The 24,182-nt window shown below is 37.4% G+C and overlaps 1 protein-coding gene across 1 annotated transcript in view; it reads right to left on the bottom strand.

The window, feature by feature from the left end:
- Nucleotides 1-23,563, bottom strand: part of GLIS3 (GLIS family zinc finger 3) — a 119,999-nt gene extending 96,436 nt beyond the window's left edge. Inside the window, exons 1-2 of the mRNA XM_058043819.1 lie at nucleotides 23,389-23,563; nucleotides 17,869-18,985 (exon numbers count right to left, since the gene is read on the bottom strand). Of these exons, the coding sequence (XP_057899802.1) occupies nucleotides 17,869-18,985; nucleotides 23,389-23,519 (1,248 nt within the window). The 5' untranslated portion in view covers nucleotides 23,520-23,563. The remainder of the gene's footprint in view (nucleotides 1-17,868; nucleotides 18,986-23,388) is intronic.
- Between the last annotated feature and the right edge of the window lie 619 nt (nucleotides 23,564-24,182).

Genomic DNA, 24,182 nt, shown 5'->3' with positions numbered 1-24,182 from the left:
TTCCCTGCCTCCTAGGAGAGACCATTTTCTATTCACTTGGAATGTAAAATTCTAAGAATGACAGAGAAAATGGTCATTCTTATGCTAAAAACTCATCTATTTTTAACCAAGTTTTGCAGTGATGTCTGGTGTACAGTGGATCTTCCCTTAAAGTGTCATCATCTGGTGCTGCCTAGTGTTTACCCAATCTAAGTACTTTAAAAATATGGAAGAGTTTCTAAAATATTTTATATCCTATTATTTGCATCACTTGCACAATGAGTTCTAAATAATTCTGTTTACACAGATGGAAAATGATGGAGCCAACCATGTCCAACTGAATGGTCTAATGACAATATTTCAGAGAATTCAAGATTTTTGTCTTAAGCAATGTTCATTCCTGTCTTAATATTTCATAACACTGAGTCATAAACACAGAGGAGGAAAACAGTAATGAATATCAGCTACTTCTCCTTGCCTCTTACATACCTTTGTACAGTGGAACTCTCAGAAAGACACTACTGAGATATCAAGTCTTGAACATAGATTTTTGAAATATAGACTACTGCAATCAGCTAAGTAATGTACTTTCACATTAACGTAAAATAAACGAAGATGTCCCATATCTCCATGGAACACTAGTACTAGTCTCCTAAAACCATCGTGAAGGAATAACAGTTTACCACCTCTGACAGTGGTTGTTCTGCATGTTTCAGGTTTATTACAGAAATCCCAAATCTTCAAAGAATTTGCTGGGGAGTATAATGAGTAACTCTTTGCATTAGAAAGATTTGCAGAACTTTGATCACTCTCCCAGGAAGCATCAGGTCACTGTGAACTATACAAGCTGATTGGGGTCAACCATCATCCTTATGCATGCAAGCATTGCTGCTGTCAATTGCACAGTCAACCATAGCAAAATATACTCACTAATAACCATTCATATCTGATGTGCTAACAAGGAGTTTAGCTACTTAATTTGTATTGAAGTAATTGTGTTTCATCAATCAATGTACTTCTATAGAAAATTAAATCAAGCCATAGTATCTTGATAAAAGAGACTGTAATGATTCACGTGTTAGTGGCTCACTTTGTTGCTGGTTTCATAAGAGAAGCTCAAAACTCATACCTCAAACTAGCTAGAAAAAAATCTGTATTTTAAATATCTGCGTCAACAGCCATGCACATTTTAAATTACAAGTCACATTACTTCTATCTTATGATGCTTCTTTTCCATTCCATAGTCAGCCTAGGAGTTTAACTAGAGAGAATTAATTGAACAAATTAGATGTTAAAAAAACACTTAGCCACTGTCTTATTCTTCTCTCTCCATTAAAATGGCCTAGTATTTTTATTATGTTCAGTAATTGTACTTAGAGTATACATATTCTATACATCTCACAGAGTACACAAAAATGTGCACAACATTCTAAAATGGGTAAGGCACCTGACCTGTGGGGCTCCTTCACTCTCCCCTAACTAGTCACTTAAGAGACTGCAAACCACTGCAGCAAAGCACATGAGACAGAGTAAAGATCCATTCTGAATTAGGTGAAGTGTCTAAGAAAGGTGAAAAGTCTGTGAGGCCAAAGCTGAAGGAAAAACTTGCATGCCGAGACAGCAAGGAGACAGAGAAAGAAAAACAGAAAAGACCACAAGGTCGATTTGCCCCCGACTTAGAAATTCCTTTGATAAAGAAGAACTGGTGCTAAATGTCACGCGGAATGAATATGTATGAACTTATTGTGAAACTGTATGCATATGCATTTGGAAGGGGGATAAAAGGAGACCCCAGGTCTTCAGAGGTACGCATGCCTTTTTGGGGGACTTGCGTCCGGCGCGCGTCGTAATAAAGGCATACCGGGCTTTACAACTTTTACAAAGTTGTGAGGTTTCTTCTTTTCTCCGCAAAACACACAATTCTCAGACATCCTGAATAACTGAGGCCAAGGTGGAAGCTACACTTTGCCACAAAACTTGAGAGCCTCTCAAGAAGTTCTTTTCCCTTTCACGACATTATCTGTCCCAGACAGGCAACCAATTACACAAAGCCACATGTCAATTGTTCTTCTTTGATCAGGAACAGTTGATTTAGAAACAGTTCAGAGTAAATAAAATACCCAAGATACACCTGGCCACTTCTGTGCTTCCATAAATTAGTACTCCAGGACCTGAAAGGCAAGACCGTGGAGCTGACAGAGTAGCCCAGAACAACCAGGTTACTCCCCCTAGGATACAGCAGAGATCCTCACTGACTGTTCAATCCTAAATCCTGCCCCTGTATTCTGATAAAAATCACTAGTCTTTAGTTCTCTGTTCTAGCTACTGCTGTTTAACCAGTTACTCATGGACTGCTTAGGTTTCCAGTCTAGCCCAAATCCAAATTTTTTGCCCAGGTTCCTCTGACTGCTGCTTTGAGCCAATGGATGCCAGATGCTCTTGATAAGGTTTTTGAAAGAGTGAATTTCTTGGCCTCTTTGATCTGGACCATAATTTACTTGATGGTAGCATGCAACTCTACCCTTGATTATTGCCTAGGTCTGGCCATTAGAACTGACCATACCTATTGTCTCAGACACTTCAGTTATTTTAACTTTAGGGATAACATGAAAGGTACACTACAGTTTTATTTTTTTAACCGCAAAATGCACTTTTGTCTTGTCACACCTGTACTCAAAAACACCTGAGTTAATCTTATCTAATCTGAATAAACACTGACTATAAGCAAAATTATAAAAGTTATTGATGTATCTACTTGGGAATGCATGAAAGAAGATTCTATTTCTTGCTGTATTCTGCTTTCCTCTGTATTCTGACATTTTTTATTAGATGCATCTGATATCTGTGTAGATAGGCACCACAGCAATGACCTTTGAAGTACAAAATAAAGCCAATTATATTTTAGAAGCATATGGCAGTCAGATTAATAAGGTATGTGGATGTCAGTTTGATAAAACATAGAGCACAAAAAGAAATAGAGATCACTAACAATGGGAACTGCATCTCATTGCAAACAGAATTCTTATAAATCATTCAGCTGCAGAAATAGATTTTAGTGCAAAAACACATTCAATGACACATACTCTGACATAATTATAAGAAGGTTTTCATCAATAAGATGGTTTTCAACATGTGGAAACTTCTGAGGCAAATGAATACAGGCTGTTTATGCCTCTTCTTAAGAACCGGACGTTTAACCTGATACATGGTGCTTATTTTTTTTTTTCCTGTGAAGAGCTTGGAACTATTTAATAGTTCACTATTTGCAATGGACAAGTCACTCTGTTGCTAGCAGATGCCCTTCCTTTAGGGTACCACACATCTCATACCACTGCTGCTCAAAGACTTTCCAGCTTGGATAACATAAGGGAAACAAACTGCTCATTTTTAACCTTTTTAAAATAAGACAGCTAAAATCTGCAATTTACAGCCTACCCTTGGGGTGCTCAGTCCCATTTCAAGTCAAGGGCTTTTTAAATTTAGCTGCTGTTCTCTGGAGCCAAGGAATACAGTCTTCACTCAGCATCTGACGGCATGTAGCTACGCACTGCATGGCATGCGGCTTGGAGATTTCAGATTGTTCATTTACCTAACTGTGAATTCCTGTTTCTGTTCAGCTTGAAAGCCGCTGTAATTAAGCTGACATGCCATTCAGTGACCTTGGCATAATCCTAATGAGATCTAAGTCACAGACAACAATTGCTAAAAACACAGAGGTACAGTTCAAACAAAGGAGAAAATACTAACATTTTCCATGAGCAAGATCAATAAACTTTAAAGCAAAGAAACATAATGAACTGCTTTATCAGCTAAGTCTCTTTAGCCACCACAAACGTGGTGGCTGTACCTGGATAGTGCATCTGGCAACAGGATCAGGCAAACAAATTATTTTAGGAGATTAATTGACTGCAAACTAAGGCCTTTAATAGTGCTTATTTCAACAGACAAAACACAATGAAGACATGCTTTTAAAAAAAGTCAGCAATCAATACTAATCCAGAGTCAGCAAAGCCTTGTAGCTCCTGCTCTACGCTGCAGGTGAGGAAAACTCGATTATGGATTATGCATTTTGCTGTCATTCCCATCAATGGTCTCCTTCTTGAAGTGAGAAATCTGTTTTTGTCTCTCTTTGAGAGGCTACCAGCCCTTGAAACATAGAGGTATTTTCTTCTATTTACAACTAACTTAAAAAGGCATTTTAAAAACATTTGACAGAGTTTACAGAAATGCTAAACGCACCCATGTTTCAGAGTGCTATTATATTGTTGATGACAGGTGTTCAATTAAGGGAAAATATATGCCTAATATCTTAATAAATGAAGAGCTGTTAAGCAGATACTCCAGAATTAGTATAAAAACCTAAGTATGTTAAGCAATAATAGCCATATTTATTAGAAAAAGTCAAATGAAAGGACAGCATATGCTGTTTTATTACTTGGCTTCATTTGAAATATACAATTCCCACTACCAGCTGAATTTTGATACAAGTTTAGCCACATGAGACTCTTGCTTACAGCCATAGCAGAATCAGCTTTAGCTATTTTTACAGGGTGAGGTGATACTTCTGATTGATTTCTGTTCAAATATTTCTGAATCACCCAAATTTCTCAAAAGAAATCCATTATCTATGAAAGGCTTAGTCTTCCAACTTAACTATTTTGTAATGGCTCAAACTTGTGTTACTTTGCAAAATACCTCTAGCAATCTAATTCATGTTCTGCCATGCATGTCAGAGAGTATAATTCCTCATAACAGATAAGAAAGAAACTTGTGATTCTCCTTAACATGTGGGTATTCTGATACATCACCACTTAAACCAAAGGGCATCCACAGTAAGGCTATAATATTTTTATTACCACAAGCCATGAAGATCATACACTTGTCAAGTAGCCAAGACTGAGATACTTAATTTGCTGTTCTAACAGGCCATAAAGGGAGCCAGGATATTTTACACAAGAGATATTTTATGAAGAGATATTTATAAAAAACAAAAATAGGGCTTTCAGAAAAATGGAATTCTCAAAAATCAAAATGTCTGTTTATATACACAATATGAAGCAAAACTAATCAAAACATGTTTTGAACAGCTTCTTTACATAAGAATGCAATTTGCAACTATCTCTGGACAGGAAAAACCAATGAGTAAAAACTTCACATTTCCTAAGATGCATACCCTGGGATATAGGTGTATGGGCCATGCACCATACACCTGGATGCTTATCAGGATGCATCTCATTAACTTCCCTAAAATAATGAAACAACGGTATGATAAAATCCACCTGACCTCCTGAATATAGCCAGTAAATTGTTCCAGGTGATAATGACATTTTTCCTAAGAGGCCAGCTTCAAGGACAGTAGGAGGGGCATTTCTCTGCTCTCAATGCTTCAAATGCTCAATGCCCCACAGAAAACACAATAAAAATACCCTGGGTATCTTTGATGTAAGAAAAGTGATCAAGCTGCTTCTCTGCCCTTCCCTCTGTTTTCACACATCAGTCGAAAAGTTCTTATGCATGACCAAACACTTGATTTATTGTAAGGTTCAGGTTTTTTCACCATAAGGACCAATGTATAAATTTGAGTGATTCCAGGCCACAATTAACTAGGAAAAAGTACTCCCAGTTTTCAACAATTGCTTTTCTTCTATCAGTTATAATGTGCTTCAAAATTTTTCTCGCTGAGATGACCCTGCTTGTGCAGGGTCATACAACCCACTGAGGTTCCTTCCAACCTGACCAGTTCTGTGATTCTGGGAACTACAAGTATTTTAGAGACCAGGCTTACTGAATCCCACAGAGGATGTTACACAAATCTGACTGTTTCTTCACTTACACAATTAATAGGTACACTTGAAAAGCAAAAACACTTCACAAAGTTACTAACCATTAATTATTGTGTACTATATGTATACAAACAGTAAAAGGGAAATAAACACGAAAAGGGAAATAAAATATATTTGTGAACTCAGGAGCTGTAACAGACTAAGTGTTCAGAAACTATGATTTACCATGGCTTTGCAGGGACCAGGAACATGCAAAGCTCAGGTAATACAATCATTTGAAATTGAACTGTAGACTAGATTCCCTTCTCACACGACAAAATCTTGCACATAATGCTATCCGTAAATGAAGAAAACTATAATACTTTCCCTATATTAAGAAGTTGTTCTTCAGATTTCCGTATCAACAAGTTTGAATGACCAAAAGTTGCTAGCAGACCTGTATGACCACAACCAGAAGACAGAACCTCAGAACAGAGCATTTTATCTTACCCTGCAGGCAGACCTAGATGAAGATACTAAAGGAAGATAAAGAATTAATTAATAAATGTGCCTGCTCCTTAAGAGGGACACGTGTGCTCCATTTACTATTTTAGCTTTCCCAAAATATATGTGCCTTTTCTAATCTGGTTAAATACTTCACAACTTCCTGTGCAACTTTAAATAAAACAATACATTTAAATTATTTTCTTCCTCAACATTTGTTTTTGAAGTGGTGATTGGAGTAGAGAGCGTGACAGCAATGACATAATGTTTTATGGGATCGTGACCTTGAAAAATTTGAATTACTGTGAATGTATAGAATGGATAATTATTTATCTGTGACTCAACTCAAAACATTTTTGTTTGTAAAGATTTTAATCAACTTTAAAAGAAAAGACTACCTGTCAGTAAATCAGGTCCCCATTTCATTTAGAGAAATTGCATTTTGCCTACACATTTAACTTCAGAAATAAAGTTACTTCACCTGCACTGTTCAGTTTCTGGGAAACCTACTGGCCAAGGAAACCAAAATACTGTATAAGTTAATGCAAAGAACCCCAAGTACTATACAAAAATTAAAGAGTTCAAGCTATTTAATTCAGCCCTCTCCACACAAAGGGATTTTTAAAAGTAGGGTTTGGGTTTGCTTGCTTTTAAAAAAGCATTTCAGTAGGAATGAAAACTGATGGAATACACAGCATCTTTACCAAACCCAGAGCAACGAGTCAGATTCCAAAGCTTCAACAGAGCTTTTCTTGTATCTTCCCTGGAGTCACTCTAGAAGTAAAACAAAATAACCGTGTTTTGATTTCCTCCACCATTTTAGAGATTATGTTTTTATGGCTTATCAGTACACGGAGGGAGGCTGTCGGGATCACTAACGTTGCACCAATCAGTCTTAAAGAGACAGAAGTGAGCTGACTCTTCCTAAACTCTGAGCTTGCTAAATACAAGCCAGAATAGATCCAAATACCACATATCCAGGATTAGTGTTGTGGCCTGCATCCTCTACACAGAATTGTACAAGGACTGAAAATCTTCACAACTAGTACAAAAGTGACTGAATCTTGTCTATAAGGGTTAAAAATTGAGAAAAGTAATGCAAATTTCAAGTATGCATAAAACACAAATGCCTCAAATTCATGTTTTGTCTTCATCACACATGAGGTAAAGCCTTGTAGCCTAATTTCCTCCTCTTCCTTGTGACAACATGTCAAAGTTAAACTACTCAACCATGTCCTTCCTCTCATCCTCTGGAGAAACAAGTAGCAGGAGAAATACCACATGCAAGCAGCAAGTTATCTAACAGAACACATCCAGCATGTTTCCAGCCTCTGCCACAAGCAGTCTGTTGCAAAAATATTCAACATCCCTACACTCCTAGACATGCTCCCTGTATTCATACCCAAGACATGACTCCACCATTACCTCTGAAACATGCAGCTGCCTCACCCTGCTGCAAGCTTGTTTTGCATTCTCTGAGCCACTTAAGGCTTCGTGCTTCTAAGTTATATCACATACACACTATTAAAGAAAGAAACATTATCTCAAGATAATGCCAGAGAGATGGACAACCTACTAGTTTTTTTTTGTCTGGGAATAGAAATAGAGCGCCATTTTGTCTTACTCTCCTTCCTTTATAAGGATTGTATTTTCACTGGAACAAGTTCTCATTTATCCTTACCAAAGCAGTTCATTTCTATCTTTTGTTCCTCTTTAAATATTCCTAACATCTTGGACATAAAATTGTGTCAGAACTTCCCAGCCACGTAAGTCTTCAAGGGCTGGATGATCACTGTCCTCTTCCACATAAGCAACACAGAATTCTCCTTATTCAGGTCACTTTAGCCTTCTCTATCTCCCTCAGGTTCAAAGAGTGTCCAGGTGTACCACTTCCTTGCTGTTACCACTTTTGCCTGATGGTAACAGAGGACCTATCATACCAGCAAAATACAATATAAAATAACACAACGTTAACATTTGAACCTTAATTCAGCTGCAAAAGCCATGTTGATGGATTCAGCGACCCATCTCTCCCTTCCTAAAGGAACAAAATAAGGTACTCCACTACTATGATGATGATAGAAGAACTGAAGTTAGTAAACAGAACTTGCTATGATAAGTTTATTTCTGCTGTCTTCTAAGCCTTACAAATACTATCTAAAAGTTTTCACTGTAGATAGTTGAAGGATGATGGGAGAAGAGTGTCCAAAGAGGCCATCACCATTTTTCAAGATCTGTGATGATTTGGACTTAGTATTCAAGATTAGTGTTGCAATCAGTGGTGCTTCAGCTACTCTAACAATCAGAACTAGAACCAGCGAACATCTGCCTTTGGAGAAAATGTCATCTCTCACAAATTTGCATCACAGATTTTGAGAACCTTTTTAAAAATTAAAGCAGGTCAACAATCCTTCAAACAGCTTGCTTTTAATTTGGAGCCAAACTCTCCACTGATTCAGTGAAATGCCACATTCCCAACCCAGGCTTCACAGAGATTCATTTAACTGACTTTAACAGCCTGAGTTTGATTGAGGAGGTATTGCATATTTTCAGTTACCATGCCCACAGGGCTATCAATTATAATGATTCCTACAGTATTTGCTCAATCTTTATGTCTCCTTGACAACTTATGTGACACTGGACCTGCTTCACTGGTGCAGGCATAAAATCAGTGGCACAACTTAGCAGCTCACATTGTTAATTTACATAATGGATTCAGACCACATTTATCCAGTCATTCAAAACTCAAGAGTCCTTGTGATACAGTCAGAGCTGAGCAGCCTTGTTTCTCAACACTGGCTCATTTTTAAAATGTGGTCTCAATAATTTCAGCAGTCTCAACATAAATACTCTCTAATTCAGTTTATGCTTATCCCATTCCTTTAAACAAACAAAGCAGACCTCATGCTCATGCCGTCTACCAACTTACAGATTACCACCAAATACATAAAACAAAGTTGGACAAGTATGTCCGAATCATTTGGAAACTTTAGGGATCACAGGACTGAGCCTTTGTCATACCAATTATGTAAAGCCATTGGAAAGAAATCTATGCATTTTTGCAAGCAGGCAAAGCAGGCTTTTCATAGAACAAAAGCAGCCTTGTCTTGTTCTGTAATGTGACAACTCCTAATTAAAATCAATTATTTTTTATTGTTGGCCCAGATAAGCTTGTTTGCATAGCTGCAAATTCTTAAAACAGAAATCTGAATGTTATTAGGAAAAGACATCCTTTGACAGTACAGCAGACCTTGAAAAAAAGTGGTATTGCCTGATGTTAACATCTGATTAACCTTGGAGGCAATTCTGCAAATGTTTAACAGTAAAGAATACAGTAAAGAGCATAAGAATGTTAATTTTGTTTTAATGTATTTATAGAATTGTACCAAGAATACACATAAAGGCGTGCTGTGATTTTGACTTAAGCTTGTGCCAGTTCGTGACCAACAGAAAGCATTCAGAAAGATAAAAAGAGATAGTGGGAAATTATTTACAACTACTCTATTTATCAAGCACACTGTTTCATGGACAGCTGAGTAAGATTACATTTCAACATTTCATGAAGAAACAACACATAAAAAAATTTCTTACCACAGTGACATTTCTCTAAAATGATTCACTTGTGGCCTTGAACTCTGCAATTATGAGTGTTAATTCTCAAGAGCTGAATACTCATGGAATAAATTTGCTGTATATCCGTAAAAACAATGGTAAGAAAATAAATTGAAACAGTCTTTAATTGACAGGAAAAATAAGCATTCTGAGTGGTATCAGAAAACAATCACCAGGTGGCTATAAAAACATTTAGCAAACCCTGATGCTACAACAGACCACTACAGTTCTAGACACAACACCATCCTCACTAGCTCCTTTCTGAATTTGCTTTTCTTAAGTAGTCCAGCACTCTACACAGACACAGACTGAACCTTCGCAGTGACTAGCTCTAAAAAGACCGCCCTGTTTCCATGCACCCTGTTCAGAAAGGTTTGTTCAACAGTTATTCAAACCCTGTTAGCCTAAGATGAACAGCAACCATATTTCTGTGACAGAGCACTCCAATGCACTGGGCTGTATTTGGTAACATCCTTGTTCAAGGTGCCTGTTTCAACCACTTACAGGGACATCCTACTACAATCATGTTCTGAACAGTGCTTAAGCCTTATTCAGTCAAAGTTCTCTGGAAACCTACCCTGCAAGTAGGTATCTGTAAAAGCAAACAAGATTTTAGCATCTGCTAAATGCCACCCCAGCTAATTGAGACTATAATGGCAATAAGACAGAATTGCTTCAGGGATCAGAGTGAATCAAGAAGAATCTTGTCTTCTCAGTGTTTGGACTACTGTGTTCGAGATTCAGGAGAGACATCATTGCTCCCTACAATTTCCAAAAGGAAACTGTAATGAAGGGGGGTTGTTTTGGTCTCCCAAGTGCTGGGTAAACAGCTGGACTCTGTGGTCTTAAAGGCCAACCTAAATGGCTCTGTGACTCCAGACACGCCATAGAAATCAGTGGAATCACTGAACTGAGCATGATTCTGCCTGGACAAATCTCACTGAAGTCTACAAGACTATAGCTTTGCAACTTATTCATTAAAACAGAACCAGTCCCTTCCCCTGAGTCCTTTAAGCATTACGCCAGTAACAGTATCTTATACTAAATCTGAGTAATGAAAAAATGTCAAAGAGTGCCTCAGGATGTACAAATGCTTCAGCATACATTTGTGTTTGGCTTTCAACCTACTTCAACATACGTAGTGCACTGAACAAGTTTAGTGAAAAAAGCTATTTGGCATTTTTCCATTTCCTAACTGCTCGGTACAAGTAATCCAATGATTGTTCTATGCAGCTTAATGCTCAGCCCTTGGATTTAAAGCCTATGTTCACTGATATACCATAAGACTTAGGTGTCTGGGAAGTTTTCCACAGAACACCAGAAACTTTAATTAAACTCCTAATCCTTAGAAAATCAGTGTCAATCACCTGAATAAAGCCGACAGTGTGTTTACTTTTAAGTAAAGCTGTATTTCCTTTCTGAAGGAGTAACATTGCAATGGATGGCGCAATCTATTAACTTGTTCCCTCCACTTCTCTCTTCCTTGCTTTAAAACAAAATCATGTTTTCTGGGAAAGGTCCCTGTCTGTTGCTTGTAACTGTATTGTAACTGTATCATGACTTGCATTTTCTGTTTTCCTGTCAGATATTGTTAGCCTTTTCTATCACTAAATGGAAAGTTTCAAGGTTTACTGACTCTGTTCCTGATAGAGGTCCAGTCACCAACCAAACAGGGATGATGGAAAGACAAAAGAAAATTAGCAGGAAAGAGCAGAAGTTATCTATAAAGATTTCATGACTTGTAGAGTAATCCAGTCTTCACACAAAGATGCTCCAAACCATCAACAGTAACACTAGCCCCATTCCCCCCACCCTCTCAGCTTTGAATTCAAGTAATTTTCTAGTTTAAAAACTAAGTTTAAAAAACAAAGAAAAACCCAAAATGTGTACCCAAATCCAACCAACCAAGAACCCAACACCAGAACACCCTCCAAATTTCTTGTACCTGAAATTCTGGTAGACGTAAATTATGTTTTAGGATTCCTTACTTGATGTATATGAAATTTAAGAGTTCTTCATTGTTATAACTTTACCATTTATTTATAGTTTGGTGTAGCAATGAAAAATACCTAAATTATATTTCATTAAAATTATGCTACAGGGAAATAAAAACAAATAAAATATATTTTTGTGCCTATCCACAAACACAGACAGGTAATAAATTAGAAACCCTTCCATACAAACATAAGTGTTTCTGCAATCAGGAATGTTCATTTTTATTTTGGGATACTTCACATTCATGTTCTGGATTACAATGAAACTAAGAATATGTTGGTTTGCAAAATTTCATTAAAGTTCTGTTTTAAATTTTTCAATTCTATAAGTCAAAAGGCAAAAAAAATCAGAGTCAAATACTTAACATCAAAATCAATTATCAATTAGAAGAAAAAAAGAAGTTAGATGTTTCATAAACATTTTATTCTGAAACCTAAAACATGGGCTCTCTGGCTACCATTTTTCACTGTCATCATTTACATGCAGAAAGGAGCTTGCTCTGCAATTTTTGATTGCTTAAAGAGATGTTCTGCTATTGAGACTCAGTACCCTGAGTACCAGAAGCCCTCTTGCCCTCACTGAACTCAAGTGCAAGTTGTGCATCTTCAGCAGCCAAAGAAAAAGCACCCATCATTACATTTTGAACCATGAACACAGTATATATTTCATACTGAAAGGACAATACTGAAAGATCATTAGTGCAAGTGCTGAGAGGCAAAATTCATTAGTTTGGGCTAGCTGCCATCTGATGTGATCACATGAGCTTGAGCTGTTTGGAGAGGCAAACCCAGAATTCATAATTCACTTTTTCTTTAAACAGCTAAGACATCATAACCATGACCAGAAGATCACTAATATTGACAAACTTGTGAGAGCTAGAGAGGCTTAGTTTTATAACAGACAACTAAAGCCCAACTTTCTGTATCCATACACCATGATACAGTCTAATTAATCATACGTCTCTGCTTTTTCTGTGCTATTTCTGCTTCAGTTTGTTTACTGAGTAAGGGAAAGAATCAGCAACAGGCAAATGTAAATTTAGCTCTTTTTAATTTTCAGCAAATTGACTCAACAATTGAATTACCTTTCTTGTGGCACTGTTTAGGACAAAGTGCTCAAATGCTATTTTAGCATAGTGGAAAGGTCTTCTGCAAGCATATGAGGAAAAACAAGTTCAAAATTTTTTATCGTTTCTATTTTATCAAGAGTTCAGTGCAATATAGCATGTGATATGGTCTTATCAAGAAACATGGCATATACTGTAATCGAAATATTTGCACATGCCATATATAGATACTATATGAAGACAAAATGCTAAAGCCTAAAGATGGAAAAAAAATCCCAATCATTTTTACAGGATGCATTTCTGGTTTTAATCAAAATTTCCACATTTTCCAAAGACATGTTCTTCAAACAGCACACATACACACTTCCATCCAAGCACTCCAGTCACCTAAGGAAGTTTGTTTGTGTCTCAAAAAAAAAAACATTAAAGAAGTATATTCTTTTTTTCACATACATTCTGTTTTATATTCTTTGCAGATGTGTTGGGGGATAATTTCATGTATTTAGCAAATGTTAACTGGATGTTGCTTTAAATCTGACAGGAATACTAGCAATTTTATTGGTTTATATGACATCAAACAGCTGCACTAAAAAAATTTGGTCACGTAGTACTATCAATACTAAAGGCATTGGGCTGTAGCATAGCTCAGAGTTTATGGAAAGCAACAAGAGTGAACTCAGACTCAAAACGGGAAGCATTCTTAGTGCATCTGAATAAAGCCGTGAAGTGTGAGCTTTGAACTTATCTCTAACATCATGCTGTTGCTGCTTATATCAGAATAAGTGTGTTAAGCTTAATGTTTGGATAGCAGGACAATAAGACTAATTAAATAGCTCTTATTGGAGCTGAACTTAAAAAGTAAAAATGTTCACTATAAAAGAAGGGAACCTGAGTAGAAAATTAGCTCACAGGTAGAGACAAAGAGAACAAAGGTCAGCATTTGCCTACTCTGAGGTTTCAACAGCTAAAGGAAATTCAGACTTTTTCTAATTCAAACAAAATCTGTGGAAACCTCAAATGCCATTGTGAGATAACTGCTATCAAATGTTACAGATTATATCTCAGCCACCATTATACTTACTACTTGCACTTCAATATGAACTTTTCTTCATATTTTTTCTTTTTTGACTTATTCTGACAAAGTACAAGCTAATACACAGACTAATAGATAAATACAACACATTAGAACACACTATATCTACTTCATATGAAGAAGCTTAGGAGCAGACACTAAATACTTATTATTATTATTATTATTATTATTATTATTATTATTATTATTATTATTATTATTATTATTATTATTATTACTACTATTACTATTATTATTACTATTATTATTATGTTGTGAATAATTTTTCTAGTCACTAAACCTGTTCACTGAAAAGAAGAATGCTTCCCGGGTGATGTAAGTTAGAATAGAACATGCAAGATGTTTAATGAACAGTAAGGGAGCCCAATGCATTTTTATAGCTATTTAAAGACTTGCTACTCCAAACAAATTCTTTAAGTTTGGATCTGATTATCCTGATTGTCACATGTTTTTATGTGCTGATATTTTATTATTATTCACCCTCCAACACTTTTATTTTACAGAATCAAAGAAGCTCATCTAGAACAAGCAGGAACTAAAGAGTAAAATATCACTCGCAGCTTTAGTTTAAAATTGCCCTAAATTTTTGTTACATAGATAAATATATATTAACTCAGATGCGGCAAAACAAATGCTGAGGTCACTTGACTGTGATTTTAACTATAAGCATGGTTCTGGTTTTAAGGATAGGAAGTATTGAAGTCCTAGCTGTTCTGCAAGTCTGTTCTGAACTACATGACTTCATTGGCACAAAACAGTAACAGAGAAGAATAAAATTATGTTACGAAGTTCAGCTTATGAAGTTGTGTATCTAACTTCATGTTATCTCTACTATTATTACAATACAACATAGAAGTAACCTTCACCTTAAAAATTACTGAAATCTCATTAATCTTGCTGATGTAAAGCTCACTGTACATCACAGCAATCCTCAGGGATGCACAGCAGAACGTGTAACAATACACCTTCAATGCTCAGCAGTACAGAGATAAACAACACTGACAAGTCAATATACTGACATGACAAGTATATTGCGTAGGACCCACGGCAATTTCTGCTCAATGAGAAGATTGTGTCTTGCAAACTGTTGCTCTTGAACCACCAACATGTGCACAAAGATTACACAAAGATCAGAGTGTGATGGCAGTACGACGGCGGGTGCAACCGCGCCTGCCTTTGATTACAGGATGTCTTGATAGATTACATTAAGATGGCTCTTCTCCATGACTTAATACTTCTGTCACATTCTTTACAGTAAATCTGGTTCATTAATATAATAGTTGTATTCTTGCCACTTTGCCTTCCCTTTTCCTGCTTGGTCTACTGGACTTCCTCTTACTAGACTGCAAAATACAGTGGACATAGAGACTATTAGTTTCAGTAATTTCAGAGAAACAGGCATGCTACACCTAGAACCAGAAAATAAATTATAGAAAGATTCTTAATGGACCAAAAAGATTATAAATCAATTGTTTTGATTTTGTACTTAAAAGCATAAATTCATAGAGGTTTAGTGAAAATTTTCAGATTTCTTTAGTGTAACTTTTTTATTAATTTGGAAGCCATTCTTTATTATCATCTTACCCAAGATGTTCTCTCAAATACCTCACTTAAAATCTCAGTTTGAAACCTTACATGGCATGGATATGATTGCAAATTTCACTGCTTGGTGAGAAAGGTATGATGTTTGACTGAAGTAAATTTTCTAAATATATCAAGAAAGTATGGCTGCCGGACATTAGAAAGCCAAATACATTTTTCCAAATTCGCACAATTTGTGAAATGGTAAAGGAATAAAGCATCAAGTTGTTTCATTCAAACCGTGCTAAAGAATGCCATTTTTGCTTGCTTATTCCAAGAAAGGGGACGTATGTTCCAGATTTACACTCACATTATAAGGGTTATCATATCATGCTCAGTATTTTTACATTTAATTACAATTCTCAGCAGGAAGGAAAGGTAAGTATGTGGGCACTGCTTCTGATACACAAACTTCTTGGAGCTATCCAGCAATGCTTGCTTCAGTTCAGTAACGTTAAACACACTTTAAAAAACAATGATTCGACACCTCTTATGTTTTGGTGACACAGCAAGACTTGGTGCGCACTTTAGTTTCCGCTTAGTAATCTCAAAAAGTTCATCATAAGAAATACCTTATCCACTCACACATTACTTATCATCAGTGAATGATCTTCAAAGCTAAGGATGCCTCAAGGAGGCTTTATAATCAGGAGGTCATTGTAAGCACCCTTTCTGAACAGGGAGGGCAGCGAGTTTAGTGTATTACCAACACAGTGTTTTCTCCAGTATTACAGGATCCTTCATCATAATTCATCTATTTTAAAGACCTTGGGTTTCTGGATTTACTCTTTCTCAGTGCTCTTTCATCATTCCTATCCTCTTTCCTCATCCTGTTGTCTGTCCTTACTCATCTGCTGATGTCTGTCTTCTTATTTTTAATTACAGGGGATATTCCCTTGAAAAATTACTTTCTTGACTCATAGTAATTTTTTTTTTCTCATTCTCTCTCTTCCCATAAAGGTGATGAGAAATCCTTGAGGAAGAACTGAAATTAATGGTATACCCTTATCCAATATACACAGAGAGCAGAAAGAGAATATTATGGAATTTACAAAAATATTCACAAAGCAGAGAGCCTGAGTTAAGACTCTGGTGTGACAAAAGGGAAGGATAAAAAGCCTTTCTAGCATCACAACACCATCTCTACTAGATTCTTTAAATGTGGATGGAAAAGGACGGAAATCTGGAAAGATATCCACTCTATCCTGCAGGATGCTAGCCCTTTGAAAAAACAAAAGTAAAAGAAAGAGACTTTTTGTCTTAACTGTACAAGCAAACATCGACATCATGCTAAAAAAAAAATTATTCAGCAACACATACACTGATATAGACTCCAAGCATTAATTTAAATTTCACCACATGTAAACATATGTTTTTTAATCAGCGGTTATTCCTAGAAATTATATACCCATCATAATTTATGCTGTGAACTCAAAACTGAGGTTGCTGTCTGACAACACTAAATAAGCACTTAGTAAGGTTAAGCTCATGGTCACCCAAAATACAGACTATATGTAAGGCAGTTCAAGAATCTGTATTACAGAGATTATAGATGGTGCACTAGAGACCAAGCAAAAACTGCTTACAGCCAGATTATTAACCCATGTGACTACCTATGTGTTAGACTGACTTGCAGTGACCCTAAGAAATTTTTCTTGATAGAAAAACATCACTTCAGGGGTTGAATGCTCACTGACAGAATCTGTGAAAAGAAAAATTATTATGGGATTTATTCCTAATGTACTAATGGAAACAGGTATGTGGGTTTGGTTTTTAGTAGTAGAACAAACAACTGCCTTAAAAAATGCTCAACACTTCTCAGTTTCTTGTGGTAACATTATGGAAAGTCTTGAAAATTCCTCAAGTCAAAAAGATGTCACATGATGCAATAATCTCTCAGGATAAATTGTGACATTTATTCTGCAGCACTTTTCCTGCATGCATCCTTCATGCAAATACTTAAGTACTGACAGTGCCTCAGTTTTGCATTATGAAGGTTTACCATGACACTTGTTGCAGTCTACAATAAAAGTTTATAAATGTAGAAAACAACAATTTGTTTTTTCACCTAATCCTATCTGTTGGTATGTACCAAACTAAAGAACACCTTTCCTTTCTGTTTAGGCGGGAAGATGGAACAGTCATTTCATTCTCACAGACTAGGTCAAGAAGTACACCATTAAATGGGAGAAGCAAAGGCAGAATTACAACTTCACTCTATTTTCCTAAGTAATAGAGAGCCTTTCATTGTTAAGAAAGACAGAGCTCAGACTCACTGTGCATTTGTTCGGCTTCTCTCCTGAGTGGACTCTCATGTGAATCAGCAGTTTGTAACGGGCATTAAATGGCTTGAACCTTCGAGGGCACCCTGCCCAGAAGCAGGTAAAGTCTTCTCCCTTCCTCTGGTCTATGTGGATCTTCTCTATGTGCCGCACAAGCTCCTCCTGATGGTCATACAGCTTCCCACAGTCAACCCAGCAACAGCCATGCTTGCCATTGAAATCCTCCAGCTCTCCATCTTCCTGCAGCGGGGCGCCTGGGCCCGGAGGCAGCGCCGGCAGCGCGGGGACGTGGCCGGGCAGGCCGTGTGGGGGCCGGCGCTGGTGAGCGGGGTACGGCGGGGGCGGCCCCTGTGGAGGAGGCGGCGGCAGCACCACGGCTGAAAGAGGCATGTCAACAACAGGGCCCGAGAAGTCACCCAGCTGCTTGTTTTTCCGGACGTCTATTGAATGGCTGTCCATGGGCAGCACACCCTGCTGGATCACCATGTTATTTGTGGCAACCATCTGCAAGCTGGCTTGCTCCAGCTGCTGCATCTGCTGGTACTCACCTGTCCCGTTCTCAACATATCCTGGAAAGGTGACACCGCCATTCGCCATGTGGAAGCCTTTCTGGGCAGCTGAAACAGAGCAGTTTTGTGGTATACAGCTTCCTCTCACTCCCAAAAAATGTCCATAGACCTCAGGCTGTGGGGAGACGTTTGCTGGCGATGCCCTGGAGCTGTTGATGTAGGCCACCAGAGAAGTTGGGGACGTACGAATGATTGTATTGAACTCGATCCCAATGCCATCAGACAGAGGAGATACAGAGAGTGCTCTCTTTTTGGAGCGGGCTGATTGACACCAGACTGAGGACTGGCAAGGACTAGAGTAAGGGGAATTCTTATTTTCCATGCCATATAAATAGGATGGTAATGAGTCACTGGATGTAGATGCTTCAGGCGAAAAATTTATGAAGTCCCCCAGCTCACTGCCATTTTGTAAACCATGGTCAGGAGGAACAGAAGAAAGTGTCCTGTACCTATGTGACCGCTCTTGTTCAACACTCAGAGGGGAGTGACCTTCTGACAAGCTTAATGTTGTAGAGGCCAGAGTCTCACATGACAAGAGTGACCTGAAATAAAGGTACAATAAAGTAAGCAGTTAGACAATTCAGAAGTAGATCTTTTACCTTCACATGCATGATTAAAATTAAGGAAAGGCTACATGTGAGAAAAGCTCTCCCTAATACTGGGTGCTCAAGTTTAGGACACTCAGTTAATGTACCAGTAGTTATACAAAGGCAATATACATGTAAAAAGGTCACTTAGGAAGCCAACTTTAAAACGTCAAGATTTTGAAAGAAAGTTACTGTAAAGATTCTTGATCCACCACTGCAGAAATTATTGCATGTCTTTTCATCAGTTGTGGTGTAAATAGGTGTGGACTTCTGAAGCCTTCCTGCCTTCTATGGAAACCCATAATAATTTAAGTCATCTATTGTTTTTGCTTGAAAAAAACAGAAAGAAAACGAATCCAAAGAGAATGGATATTCAACCTGTATTACAATGACTTTGTCAATTGTAATATATACAAATACTTCCCTACAGAAGTTTTATATATCAACAGATAATATCTAACTTTATAAAACAAACAAAATAAATGAGTAATGTCGGAGAACTGGTTGAAGAGGTTTTCTATATTTGATTTGAAGAGGTATCTGCCTCCAACTCAGCAATCACAATTTTTCAGAGAAGTGTAATCTTGCTGTTATCAAGCATTTTTCAGAGAGATATTAGGGAACTTCTCTATCCTGCAAATATTCTTTGGATAGCTTGAAAACCCTCAATATATAGGCCCTTAAAAGTATTGTTTTCTAGAGAAAGGGATAAAAAGGAAATAAAAGGGGCATTAAGGGCCCTGAGTCATAGCTGTAAATGCTGGCTGAACGTTAACTGGATTTAATTCTTTGTTTCCAGTTCACACCCAGGCAGATTTGTATTTCCTACCAGCTAGTGGTGCTATCAGTATATAAATTTCTATTTTCAAGGAGCTCTTACAATAGAAAGAACTGGTTATGTATCTAGATAAACCTGACAATCTCCCAGAAGCCTCTACATCTTATGTTTTGAGAATTAATTATTTGGTTTATTATTTTAACGACACAGTTTTGAAGAAGCACAGAATTTCAATGACGGATCAAGGACACTGGAGGGGAAGCTTGGCACAGCCCGAGAGAGAGAGGAAGCAGTCTGCAGGTGCTGTATCTGTAAGACAGCTCACAAACAGGGAAAACGCAGCTTAAAAGAGCAGCAAGCCTTGCTGTGGTGACCAGTGGGAGAGCAGTTAAACGCCCCTTTGCGCAAGAGAGTTGCTCTGCCATGCATGGTTGATCTGCTGTGTCAGAATAAGAAACGTCCTGTTCTGATTCAATGTCAGGGCAGGGTACTGTCACGGACCTTACGTGACTCCATCAGGGTTTGAACGGCACTCGCAAAACTGACTACAGACAAAAAGCACAACTAGCATGCTGACTACAATTTGCAATGGGAGAAATGAGAAAAATGAGACTGCTCCATCAGGCCAGCCTTCTGTGCCATTTGGATCTAAAAGCATGACCGTGAAAAAGTTGATTTAGGCTGTTGTCAAGGGGCTTTGTTAAAGGACAGTCCATTATAGGGCAATTAAATCGTGCTAGCATGTTGTGACCCCAAACACAGATCCACAGTTTTCAACACAGCAAGACAAGCAAGGTTTGATTTCTCCATGCTACAATTCACACCTAGCAAATATGAGGAGAGGGTAGGGGTGTTCTGCCAGGTTTTCTTTAAATTTTTATTTTCTCTTTTATGAATAAAGAAAAAGAAATCGTGCATCAATAAAAAGCCTACTTTTGTACTGACAAGAGTTTTAAGCAGACGTGTAGTATAACCAGTGTCATACAAAAAACTACTAATGCCTAACACAAAAGGGGCATATCCATCAGTGAATCTGAAAAAAACCTGTTTTTTAAAAGTCTCATAATAGGGCAAAAATAAAAAGCTGGCCCAGAATTTCAAGTATACGATAAGTAAGAGCAAGCTATTCTGAAGAAGCTGCAGCACTTCAGCGTCTAAATTCAAAAACTAATAAAAATTCCAGCTCCCCAAAAAGTGAAGATTTATTTAAAGTTCAGCCACTACTGTAACTGAGTAGTTTTCTAATGGGAGGAAAATAAATACACCTAATATGAAAATGAGGGACCAGATCTATCAGGGTGCCAGAATCTCAGATGGCATTAATTGGTGCATCTGCTTATTGTAAACTAAACAGGCTTGAGTTTGGACCAGCTCTTTCATTACCATTTACAAGAGATTACTTTTCAATTACATTGTATTCTCCCTTTGTGTACAGAGGCCACAATGTATAATCCAGAACCCTGAACATAAACATGGAATAGGGAAAATTATGTTTTTCTCTCTTTTTATGGTCTTCTATTTACTAGTCAAGAACCCTTTGCTCTTTCCTAGGTCGTTTTTTGACTTTTATCAAAGCAAATGGCATGGATGTAACATGTGGACTATTTCTGCTTTCATCCTCCATAACAATTCCTATACTGAGTACAAAAATCTAGTTTGTGACTATAAAACAGCCTTTATCTATTAAAAAAGTCCTATCATACACATCTGGTTTGATGCAACACAACTGAATACTCCAAAACAGAAACTGCAGAAACTCAAAAAATATGGGGAAGGTTTTACCCTCCATGGTCTGTACACCTGAATCTGATGCTGTGTAGCAAAACTCTCATTTTGCCAACTGATTTCTTTCTTCCATCAGTAAAAATCAAGAAAATTCACTTCAGCTTTGGTAAATTCAACAAATAATCTGGTTAGGGTTGAGCTGCCAGAACACAGTTCACAGTGCCTGAGAGATAAAATCCAGAGAAAGCACTCTGCCCAGGAAGAACCAGTCAATTTCACTTAGGCAAAAGCAGTTCATAGTTTAAGAAATTTAATCAGAACAACCCAAAAAAGCTCAAAACTGACCAACAAATAATCAACCTCCCCAAAAAACACAAAGAAAGAAACCCCACACGGTTTTGACAATGTGAGTTGGAATCTGACTTTAAACTTGCTTTGCCCTATCAAACAAATTGAGGTAAAAATTGCTGAAATTGACATTCTTTGTACGATAAACTTATTTTATAACACCTTCATTGATAAATCATTAAAAGGTACTCTAGGGACACTGCAGCCTTGATTCTTCCAGAGCTTCAACTTGAGTTTGACCTTAGTAAATGTTTCTTTGAAATGAAATCAAAACTGTATAACTCAGTACTGACATGATACATCCAACCACACATTTAGTATTTGGAGCCACATAGGCACACCTAAAACTTAAGTATGTAACAATTGTATGTATGTAATTATATTTTTCTAGTATCAGTTTTATTTGATCTGAAAAGCATCTATTTGGATTTGTCACGTGTCATCATCTTAGCATTGAATGGTTTTTGCTGACATGTCTACATAGGAAGCATAATTAATTTTGTAAATTTTCCCAGGGGGCTCAGTCTTCACAACTAAAGTGACAGAAATGTTAAAAATTATCTTAAGAGTAAAGCGAGGTTTTATTCCATTTGCAAAGTATCAATTTTAATTATTTCAGGAATGTCCCTTGGCTTGTAATAAAGCAATACAGTAAATGTAAACTGCTTTGAGAAAAAAGACTCTTATTGTCTTTTGTAAATAAAAACTACATTTCAACTCAATAGGCAATGGGGAATGTAGATTCCAAAATAATACACTAGAATATTTTCTCACTGTATTTTTAACATCCAGGTATGTGCCTAATGTACTTATAGGGTGGCTCTCAAAAACCTGTTTTCCTCTAATTCATGTTTGCTGACAAAACTCAAAGTCATAATCTCTAAACTTATTTAATCATTTAAAATTAATTAATAAATGTTTATCTGTGGGGTAGTGATATAAAAAAGGTAACATTTACAGGAAGTGGTCATTGTTTTCTTTACCTACGTAACAGAACTAGGAAAACAAATTTTCAAGGACACTTGATCTGATTAATTGTCAGATGGCAAACAAGCCATTTGAAAGCAAGTGCATTTGATGAGGAGAGAGGAACATGTGCTGAGCATTTATGGGTTTTTTTGACTGTCCTTGATGTTATTTGAAAGACACCAACATGGCACACTTAGCACAATGTAGATGTAACATGTGGACTATTTCTGCTTTCATCCCCCATAACACTTCCTATACCAAGCACAAAAATCTAGCTTGTGACTATAAAACAGCTTTTATTTAATACAAAAGTCCTATCATACACAGATTTTGTGAGGCCAAATTTCACCCGTTATTTGAATGATCCAAACATGAAGCACAATTATAGTTGATCTGAATTAAATTGCATGGAATTCAACTTCCCATGGCATAACAGAGAATTTTCTGATTTTAATAACCGGAAATGTTGCATTGTAATTAAGGAAGAATTAAAACCCCCTCCTTTTAAAGTACTAAATATAAAAAGGTAATTGAGGACCTTGTATCTGATGAGGAAGCACTCAGGCTGGAAGCATCCATAGACCTGTGTAAGCTATGGCTGATCTGGCTGCATGCTGTTGAAAGCTGATTCGCTGAAGGTGAAAGAGGTCCCAGCTGTTGAACTGTCATGGGATTGCTGGTGACTATGGCATTGTCGCCACTGCCTTTTCCAATGGACTTGCCCTTGTGTCCATAACCAAAACCTCCTAAAATAAACAAAGCAGGTTAGTATTTCTCTCTCATGAACCCACGATGAGGCACAGAACTCGCATTGTAGCATCTCATGAACTCTGTCATCTAACTCCCTGATTTTTATCACATCACTTTGCAAACTCCAGAAACTAATGGGAATCTTCAGACGAGGACAAAACTAGGGACCCACACAAGAATTTTGCAAACTTCTCAAAACATAAATAGCAATATTCTACAGGGGAATTAATAGATTATGCGTGCGTAAAACATGTGCTGAAGTACATGAACTAAAGACCAGGTATGACGGAAAAACCAGGTTGAGGTAAAACGCCCTCAGCTGAAGGACAGCTCTCTATGAAGAAGACAGGAAGGGAGAACCCAAGGAGGTTGCCAGAACAGCACCGTGCCGTGAGTTCTACCAAACCCTGCAGCTGCAATTCATTGCCAGCCCTTCCATCACTCCTACCACTACCCACGCATAAAGCAAGGAGACTCCGATACGCATGCGGACTGCAGTGCTGAGTAGTTTCACTTGCAGGAGAGAATGCTGGAACCAGCATTCCTCAAGCTGGACCCAGAATTCCTCAGAGGTCTAGGTGG

Source organism: Melospiza georgiana, chromosome Z (genome assembly GCF_028018845.1).
Source record: "Melospiza georgiana isolate bMelGeo1 chromosome Z, bMelGeo1.pri, whole genome shotgun sequence".
Taxonomy (NCBI): domain Eukaryota; kingdom Metazoa; phylum Chordata; class Aves; order Passeriformes; family Passerellidae; genus Melospiza; species Melospiza georgiana.
The sequence above is the reverse complement of the archived record's forward strand: the minus strand, read 5'-3'. Positions and strand labels throughout refer to the sequence as shown.